The sequence below is a fragment of the Bemisia tabaci genome, chromosome 6, assembly GCF_918797505.1.
Source record: "Bemisia tabaci chromosome 6, PGI_BMITA_v3".
Taxonomy (NCBI): Eukaryota; Metazoa; Arthropoda; class Insecta; order Hemiptera; family Aleyrodidae; genus Bemisia; species Bemisia tabaci.
This window is the reverse complement of record NC_092798.1, coordinates 36,037,998-36,048,593: the sequence shown is the minus strand read 5'-3', so window position 1 is coordinate 36,048,593 and position 10,596 is coordinate 36,037,998. Positions and strand designations below refer to the sequence as shown.

Here is a 10,596-nt window from a genome sequence, read left to right as displayed (position 1 = left end):
GCATGTTTACCTTATCCAAATCGCGTAACCTCAAATCACATGTGAAATTGCGTGATCGGCGCTAATTTCATCGCGATTAATTTATTTCTACCTCTAACTGCAGTGAAATCTTCAGTTTCTTTTAAATTTATATTGTGTAAGTTAAAGTGATAAATCATCCTCCAAGGGAATGCGTAATGGCATTTTACCGAGCTGTGAGAAGTGTGATTCAAAAGTCAATTCGGGGTGGTGATTCAGGACTCACCGCCCATCCTAAAAGAATAATTTTTGATCGTTTTTGCGGCTATTCTACAGCTTTCAAAGATCCAAAACCCAAAACGAGCTGGAAGTCAGTCATCGGGTACAGTGCTGCCTTCGGAACTCTAATTGGAGGATATTATGCCTATTACAAGGCTCCGGATCCGACACCAGTCCCCAATAAAGCAGAGTCGACCTATGAAATCTTACCAACCTTACCAGATGTGCCAGCATCAAAGAAGGTAAACTTTGGAGCCTTATAGTGTAGTTTTGTTTTTCTATTTGACTCTCGGTGAGACAGCAACCAGAGTTCTGGCTCTGGACAGCCCCAGCAGAAATTAATTGGTATAATCGCTGCTCTAAATTTAAAATATTGTATTCTCCAAGCAAAGCCACTACGTCTAATACTTGCATGAATACATACAATACAGCTGTAATACGAGGTTTGCTGCTTCCATTGCAACCACCCCTATAACTTAAAGGAAGAAGGGTGGAAAGTATTTGCGAGATTTTATACTAGTAGATTTTGCCGATCGTATGTCGAAATACTATTATGTCAAGCACTGATAAACTCCACATTAGTAACACTCAACAGCTTATAACATGCATTCAGATGGCATCACTGAAGAATGGCCACAAATAAAACTTGAATTTTTTTACTCTTGAATGAGTAAGCTCTCGCTGTTACGGTGTTTGTACTTAATCAACGCATAGAATGATGCACTTAAGTATTTGATGTAAAGAAATAAATCTGTTGACCATCAATGAAATAATAAGCTGTATTCATGAGTTTTATGTACATATTTACCCAAAATGTTTCCCAAGTCTGAGGTAGAAACAAGGATACTGTCGTAATGAAAAGTCTTGCCATTCTTTCAGCACTGTGGTACCTCTTCTCTTCAATGATCCCATTTTGTTTCATGAATTCATCCATTGTTTCTTGAAAACTTTTATTGAACTATTGGCATCAGCCATTTAATCGGAAAAATGAAATCATAAGATTTCATTTTTCTTCAAGTAGGTAGTAGCAAAAAATATTTCTCATAATTTTTTTTTTTTTTTTTTTTTTTGATCTAGGTAATGGCCCATTATCTTTTTGTATTTACCTAGTTACCTTTCTAATATAATTGGAGCGCATTTTGATGCTCTTCCCTTCTTAGATTGAGTTGACTTTTTCATAGTTTAAAGCCAGAACCAGAGATTAACGGGGGTTTGGCATGAATTTAAAATAAGAATATCAATGGCTTTGCTCAGAAACCATGTATCTTGATTACAATGTTCCAAAATTGTATTTCAATTTTATTTTGTAAGAGAAACAAGACAACTCTATTCCTTGAAATTTTTGTAGAATTTTCTTCTCGAAGGGACAAAAATCCATGGAAATCCTCCGGATGTAACGATGATCAGTTTTCTCACTAGTATAAAATGAAATACAATGAGAAGTCAGCAATATTGCAAACCAATATATTTCGTATCCAAGTCTAGCCATCAATATTCTTCATGAATTTCAAGATACATTTATTCATACGTAGGTGTGAACTTACTTGGACAGCTGTCACCTCCTCCTTCAAGCAATGCCTGAGGATGCTTCAGAGAAAAGTCTCAAAACATTTAAGCACCTACCTACATCTTCTAGTAAATAAATTTATTCTGAATGATAATCATAAAATCTGTTATCCTCTTTTGTTTCAGATTGAAGTTCCAGGACATGAGACTGGTCCTAAAGTAATCCTTTTCCAATATCCTACATGCCCATTTTGCTGTAAGGTTCGTGCTTTTCTAGATTTCTACGGAGTCTCGTATGATATAGTCGAAGTGAATCCAGTCTTACGGCAGCAGATAAAGTGGTCAAAGTACAAAAAAGTGCCGATAATCCTTGTACAAGTTGATGGCGGTTACCAGGTATCTAATGATGCATTTTAATTTCCCATTTTTATCTAAATTTTGATGGAGATTTACATATGGGAAACTCCTCAAAAAAACCCCCATGAATCAATCGTTATCACAAGGAGATTTTTTAGAACTGGAAAATGATCAGAAATTATCATAAAAATCTAAAAAATTGCTCAGAAGGTACATCAGGTTAATGTTTCCTATCAGCACAGCTCACCTGAAAAAAACCTTGGTAGCGAACTTTGAAAGCATACAACTAAAGGGAAAATCAATTATTTAAACAATAATAATTGGTAATTTTTGTCAACCATGAGGAGTGAGACATATCTTGATATTCACTATGAAGGAATATTTGCCTCCCAAATCACAGTAATCAACCAGAGAGATCTGATTGGTGTTACAATGTTTTTGTTTCATTTGTGCTGCCCTAAGTTGGCTAATTTAGTCATAAACCGCCCTAGGTATTTTCTACAGTTTCAATGAATACAGTAAAATTGACTCATGCTTCCTTTAGCGAAAGATTTATTCTTTCATGTGCCAAAATTTTCTAAAATCGATATACCTGTAACATTCTTTTTTCACTTAAAAATAGTAATTGTATTTGATCAGAAATCAGTTCTTGTTTCCCTCAATTAATTGTTTTTTATCTCTTGCTTCTTTTTCTTTACTTTTTACTTTTTCTAAGATCAGATGGTTCTAATATTTCAAAATGTTCTCCACATTTTTCAGCAACTGAATGACAGCTCAATGATTATCTCTGCTCTCAGAACCCTAATGTTGGACAAGAATGCCAACCTCTCAGATATAGTGAATTTTTATCCATCGATAAAATTCAAAGATTTAGATGGTAAAGTAAAGAGCGATGTAATGAACAAGTATTTTGTCATGAACCATAAAAACAAAAAAGATTCTGATAACGATATAGATGCGTAAGTATGACTTTTTATTTCGCTCTTGCATTTTTTTTATCTCAAAATGATGAACCTCAAATACTAGACCATCTCATCTCGTAGAATAGAATGAAATAGAATTGAAGTTATTCATGTATCAACGGTGTAAGTCGGCAATCACATAACTCGGTTTGCGACGTCGCAGACTTCCTGTCATACTTTATTTTTTCAACGGAAAACTACTCAACGGCAATTCTTTAAAGCTGCCGCGATTTTTCTTCTCTGTGCCAAGAAAATTCTACAAAAACTTCAAGGAATGACGTCAACTTGTTCTCCTTTAAAAAAATAACATGGAGGCGGAGATTTTCAGACACCGCAAACAAGTTATGTGATTGCCGACTTACACCGTCGATACGCAGCTGCCAGGGCAACTGAGTTATGCATCAATGTAGACTAATCAATTAACTAAAATACTAAAAGGATTTACTCAAAGATACCTTGAGACTATTTGTATGCTCTTTTTAATTCTAAAAACGGAGAATCTAATACAGTAGAATTTTGTTGCTTTTTTGGCAGAAAATGCAATGCTACTGATAGTCCCATCTATCAGTGTCATTAATGTGTTAGCTCCAATCCTGACTTTTTCTTTCTATTTTTTTTTTCCTTGTCTGAATTTTCAATCAAAGTAATAACTCTTTTAAGATATTGCAGTGTGCTACCTCATGCCAGATAAAATTGTATTCTTTATTCTTGGATTTCTAATATCCCAAATTTTTTGTTATTTTTTTTCAGGGAAGAAAGAAAGTGGAGGCAGTGGGCTGATGAAGTTTTGGTGCATACTCTATCACCAAATGTTTATCGGTCAAAGGACGAGGCTCTGCAAGCCTTTAACTGGTTCTCAGAAGCTGGAGAATGGGAAAAGAATTTCTCTACCTGGGAGCGGTATCTTATCATTTATGTCGGAGCTTTTGTAATGTATTTCATTGGAAAAAGTCTCAAGAAAAAGTAAGCCTATTCTTCTTGTTTTTTGACAGCGAAAGTCCACAATCACATATCTCGTTTGCGGTGTCTGAAAATCTCCGTCTCTATGTTATTTTTTTAAAGGAGAACAAATTGACATCATTCCTTGAAGTTTTTGCAGAATTTTCTTTGCACAGAGAAGAAAAATTATGGCAGTTTTAAAGAATTGCCATTGAGTAGTTTTCCGTTTAAAAAATAAAGTATGACAGGAAGTCTGCGACGTTGCAAACGGAGTTATGTGATTGCCAACTTACACCATTGTTTTGTTCATTTTCACAATATTTTTTCGCAAGATCTACATCTACAGCAATCTAGGAACACTATCAGACACTTCTCTACAGCTAATAAGTACAAATATTTGCACTTTTTAAATTAAAAACTGTCGAGATGGAAGAATAATTTTTTTTAATAAAAACTTTAAGCCTGTGTCGCTTAAAATTTCAAATACACTTTTATGTTTAAAAAAAGGCGAGGAAAATTTCGAAAGTTCAATTTTTTTTTATAACTTAGAAAATAAGTCAGTAGCATACCATTTTTTAATTCATTTTCTGAAAGTACGGAGTAAATCAAGCCTCCAAGAAGTTTTTCACCTCTAATGGCAAAAAAAAACCGTTTTGAAAATGCCAAAAATGGGACTCATTTAGTCTTTTGAAACAATATTCCTGGCAGGCTGTGATATTGTAGCTAGGTTAGAAACAGCGTTTTCAGATTAGTTGATCCCTTCCTCAGGTATTGCCTTGCTAGGTCAATTACAGTATTAGCCTTTGATTCTGGTTGCATTTTGATCAGCCTTTCTTTGCTCTTGATTATTCTAACTTTCCAATGCACTTTTTGGTTTTTCATGGTATTTTACAAAAGTGAAACTAGGTATACTTTAAAACCCTCCAAAAATTCCTTGCCACTGTCCCATTATTTTGTTTTTTCTGGAATTTTATCCAACTTTTGGTCTCTTTTTTTAAAACTAATATGTTTGGATTTCAATGGAGCTTGAAATAAAAAACTGTATGCCTCCATTTCCAAAAGGAAAAAGAAGTCTAATAAGACGCTCGTAAAAGATATAAGGAATTGTGACAGGTCAATAAAGTCCATTGAAGCAGAAAAAAAGTCCAAATCTTTAATTTAGCTTTTTTAAAATTTTTATTGCACTCTTGTACATTTCATTACCTTCTAAATTTGTTTGTTTTTTTTTTTTAGACATGCTTTGAAAGATGATGTTCGAGAGTCACTTTATGATGAGTGCAAATACTATGTTAACAACATAAGAAAACAAGGAACGAAGTTCATTGGCGGTAATGTTCCTAATCTGGGCGACTTGGCAGTGTATGGAGTCCTCAGCAGCATTGAAGGGTGTGACGCTTTTAAAGACTTGATGAATAACTCATCATCGGTGGAGCAATGGTATCAAGACATGAAAATAGCCGTCAACAATCATCTGGGAATGAATCAAGCCACCGCAAGTCTGACCAGATCGTAAAAGGTATTTTAAGCTCATTTTGAGCGTTTTTTATTTATTTTGAGCCCTATTTTTCTAAGGAAATGTTATCAATAAGATTCTGTCATAAAGTATGAATTTTAATTCACTTGCTTAGATTTTTTAACTTTCTGAAGTATTTCTTGCTCATTGAAGAATGCAGAAAATGATAACCAGTTAGGGTTTGATAACCTTTTTGTGTGTCATTTCATAACTTAGGTAGTCTTCTTGAATGATATTTAGTTTCAAATTAAAAGAAGAACCTTAAGATACAGCTCTTAAGGCGTGCGCAAGTTGGCAACCGAAGACAGCATAACAATTTGTCAGCGAAAATCTGATGGAGTTCTTTCGACAGTTTGTTGAGCTAACATCAATCGCCAACATGCGCACCTTTTAACTTGCTGAGCACAACAGATTTGCTGATTTGCTGAGTGGCTCTTCTCTGCTTAGCCTCTTTTTGTACTCGTTTTCACTGAAGTGATGTCAGTGAAAACAAATCCCTAACTAGCTTCCACCACTTATACTTTCTCTTTGTTCACTGTCATGTACGCACAATTTTGAGGGATAATCATAAAGACACTGATTAATTTCACGAGCAGTCCTCCAATCCATTCAGAGGCAGGCAAGTTTGAAGGGCAACTTTTGTGGAAGGAACACTTGATTTTGTATTTTTTTCAACCTTTTAGCACTTACATGATAATAGCCTAAAATTAAGTTTGAAACCACTGTCCGTCCACGTTTCTTCAGAACTCGCTGTTTTAGCCGTCACAACTGTCAGCACAAACGGTTTAGATAATGCTGGAAAAGTAAGAAGGGAAAACTTTAGGAGAAAAGCGCTAATTTTTTCATAAAATAATTTCCACTAAGATATTACTCTTTTTGCGAGAAAACTTTTGTTAGGAAGAGAAGTTAAGGTGTAGAATTTTCACCAAAAGTTAATTTATGAATTTTCAAAAGATCAGTCAAAGAAATAAGCTTTCTCATTGATTACTTGATGTTGAATAGAATATTCTACTTACTTTTAATTTGGGTGAAAGTATTGCCGCAAAACCGGTCTGTTGTTGTCGCTGTCTCTCCTTCATAGGGGTGGGGGATTACTATGAAATTTGAAGCACAGCTGCCTTCCTTTTCATCAGGTTGCTCTAAAAATTTAGAAAGCAATGAAAAGATTCTTAATAACTAAAATATTTTAAATCTATGAGGTGAAATCTCAATTAATGCCAACACTTGGGCTCAAAATATCAAATAAAAAATTTGGCTTTGAGTTTTTAAAGTTTTAAAGATCTTCTTAGCAAAATTTATGAGTACACTCAGGATCACTATTTTAGCTTAATCAGAGAGGAGCATAAGTTGTTAGGAGGGGTCCTAATTCACCTCAGGTGATTAGCATAAAAAAAATCCGAAAATTGTTCTAAATTCGGTGCATATTAAAGATTTTCTTTTATTAGCAATTTCTCTATATTTTATTCCTTCATTCCTTTATTCCTTCGCCTGAAAAAAAGCATGGCTTCAAAAAGCTCTAAAATGCTAAACGTTTGCAGCATTTTGTCTCCCACAGTCATTCAGTCGTATAGTCATATTCCTGATTTTCATCACAACCAAATGTCTGATTTCATAGCAAAGTACTCAATTTTATGGTTAAGTTTGCGATTTTCCCCTTTTTTGAAAGTATCAGGGGGAAAAGGTTATCATTTTTAAAATTGCTTCATGTTCGTTGCATATCTCAGATCAAGACTGGACATTTCCTGCATCTCTGAACAGAAAGTCTGATTTCAAATCAAGGAAGGGATAGATCCACCCTCTGCTAAATTAGCTCTCTAAAAGTGCCCCAGCAGCCTGATTGTTGAAATTTTGTGGTTGTCGGATAGACATAGATGACATAGGTTAAAAGGCGGAGCGTGATTGGTCGGCTATGTCTTATTGCTGCTTTATCGTGCCTTTGTCAGGTGGAATGGACGACATACTGTCGGAAACTTAAGAGGTGCCTTTAACTTTTCGAGAGTTCCACCCGACATAGGCACGATAAAGCAGCGATAAGACATAGACGACCAATCGTGCTCCGCCTTTTAACCTATGTCACCTATGTCTACCGGATAAACACAAAATTTCAACAATCAGGCTGCAGGTTGAATTAAATGGAAACGAATACTTCTGTCGACTAAAATGAAGAAGTAAGTGATAAAAATATTTGGAAAACAATAAAGATTAAAGATTTTCACAACTATTGCAATACTTGTCACTTATAAATCTCCTGAAAAATGGATGGACATTTTAGCTTTAGTGGCTCACGCAAAGTGGATCACAGCAGTAATTATCATTGATAACAAGTAACTTTTTAACTATTAGACACTCATTTTGACTTTTGTAAGACTTTTTGATTTTTACCTGTCACAGGCGCCGTTGAAGTTTCATAGTGAACTGAAGATTCCGTCTCCGAGGGCATGTTGAAGCTGTCTGAACCTGACCACTCTAAACTGCAGTAATCTTTAGGTGATGCAATGCAAACGCCGTAGTTTAAGTTCGTTAAAAGCTGTGCTGCAAAAAGGAGAAAATCAACAGTATGAGTGTCCCGCATTTCTAGAAGTAAATTGGCTTGTCTTAAGCTGGTTCTTCCCTTACAGTCTCCAAAAAACACAGCACAGGCTTATCATCAATAACTGCTTAAGGGCCAAAAAATCAAAACTTGAGTGCTTCGTTCGAGGTACCAAAAACTACATGCTGCATGAAGGGCTAAGTGCCACCAACACTCGAGTAGTACATATAACGTTCGAAAGAAATGTTAGTGGTATGTGCTGTGGCAGCTGGCAAAAATAAGTGTTATTTCAAAGTCAACTTTTTGGCTTTTAGCTAATTATTGATGTTAAGTCCACAAGTCACAAAACATCTTTTTTTTTTTTTTTTTTTTTTTTTTTTGCAATTAACGCAGAACCTCCAAACCGTATTTCTGCATTTCCACTGTCTAATCAAACGTCTTTCTCGTAACCTTATTTGAGAAGGAAAAATAATTATTTTTAATGCTTCAAAGCCGCCATCTTCAGCTGATTCAGCTATCATACCGATATTAATAACTTGAGTATCCTCGTCAGTCAGAAAGCATTTTGTATTCTGCTATCTGTGTTGACCTTCCTATCAACAAATAATGTATCTTATGTGGAAACCTATGAATTACCACCAATTTTTTTTCGAACATCGCCTGAAAGAGGCTTGGAGAGTATTTATGAATATTTCCTTATTTGTACCCAGTTGTATTACTAGTAATGAATTAATGATTTGATAATGAATCTAGGAAAAATCTTACTTTTCTGGCCTTTGCTCCCGTAGTTAAAGCTGCTCACTGATCCAGATGTAGTATCAAAGTATTGTAGGCACCCATTCGGAGCTGAAAAAGTTGCAAGATTCACAAAATTATCCAATTTTAGCATGTATTTCTTGTTTAATCTTTTCAGTTTGAAGTCACAAGATTAATTTAGATATCACAGCGATTTTGATCCTAATATGTACCAGCGTGAATAGAACCTCACATAGAATAATTTGCTACCTCCATTTTATTTTAACTGTATTGTAAGTGATTAATGTTTTCTCAGATACAGACACAGCTAATTAAATAAAAATTTGTCCTTTGCTCAAAGTAAACATCATATCAGATTTTTTTCCCAAGTTATGGGCTAAACCAAGTCTTGAAACTTCCAATCCCAACAAATGAAATCACACTCGTAAAAAGTTTGCACATCTATTTTTTCAAAGTAAATTTTCGTTTTGATAAAACTCACCCTGATATTTTGAGTTGCACGGAATCTGTTTAACCTTCAAGTTCCAAAGTCGATTGAAGGAAACGGCTGAGCTTGTATCCACCGATACGTGAGATACTGTTTTTTCAGGATCAAAATTAACATAAACTGTAAACATATTTGAAATTTGTGTTACTTTTTGGACATAGCAATTACGATTTACGTATGAAAGTCAATGATTATTTTATTTTTATGACTGTCTGAATGGGTTTTCAGACAAGGTATGAATGTGTAATGCAAGCATTATGCAACATGTTACCTCTTCAAAATTTTACAAGGAAAATGAATGACAAAAGTACAAATGATGTCACTTGTATGATGTAACTTTCATGTAATTTATGTTAAAATACTTGTCAAAGTCTCGCTCAGGAGTTGACTTCTGTACTTCCCATTGTATGAATCGTTTTTTAAGTAAGAATTTGAAGGAAAAATGCATGCCGTTTCTTTTAGTTGAGACGTTGTCCAGTGGCCCATTCATCCAGTCTCTCATTTATTTATTCATTTTTTTTTTTTTTTCAATTTATCCCTGAATGTCTGTAATTGTTTGAGTGAAAGAAAAAAAATGGGGGAACAATGGTGGTTAGGTGTTGTAGAGTTCCAGGAAGTAATATGAAGCGACATGTACGTATACAGATAAGAAATTTCCATTGAAACTAGAGACCGTAATTGTTTAAATTTTTGAGCTGGATTATCTTTCAAAACTGACAAATTGTCTGTTATAATAAGCTTCTCAAAGTAAATTATTTCAAGATAGACTTTTTAATTTATGAGCTTACCCAGCTTTATTAAACTCATGAAAAAATTAAAGAAACGGAAGGAACACCTCAAAATAGTCTGCACTTTTTTATCTACATCCTGCCCTTTTGCTTCCCTCAAATTTGGTTCTGTATTAAACTTATAAATGTGTTTTATTACGTACTGTGTTGTCCACTGTTTTGCCCGCAAATATTCGGCACAGTCTCCTCACCAACTGTCAAGAAATCATGTTTGCACTCTCCTTTAGTGGGTTGAGAGATGTTGAAAGTTTCAAAATCTATTCGCAGCTAGGGGCAAAAAACAATATACAAGTTATTTTTCTCTGCTAAAAGTTCTAAAAAACTGGAAAAAACTCATTCTTTTCCCATCATTGTAAACTTCAAGTGAAAATAAAACTCTTAAAATGCTGATTTAAAATGGACTCCTAATTATTTCAAGAATTTTTTTTCTAACTATTAATTAAATTCCATTCTGCAATCCAGAACTACTATCTTTGGCGCATTTTATAAACAACATATGGACCATTTTAGTTTCCTTAGTC

The 10,596-nt window shown here is 34.5% G+C and overlaps 1 protein-coding gene across 1 annotated transcript; it reads left to right on the top strand.

Moving 5' to 3' along the window:
• Nucleotides 1-16: 16 nt before the first annotated feature.
• Su(P) (prostaglandin E synthase Su(P)) lies at nucleotides 17-10,472 on the top strand. The gene is made up of 6 exons (XM_019059956.2): nucleotides 17-479; nucleotides 1,930-2,139; nucleotides 2,860-3,059; nucleotides 3,813-4,025; nucleotides 5,235-5,517; nucleotides 7,906-10,472. Exons 1-5 carry the CDS (start codon nucleotides 177-179, stop codon nucleotides 5,512-5,514), a joined length of 1,206 nt encoding a protein of 401 aa, XP_018915501.2. The 5' UTR covers nucleotides 17-176; the 3' UTR covers nucleotides 5,515-5,517; nucleotides 7,906-10,472.
• Nucleotides 10,473-10,596: the final 124 nt, after the last annotated feature.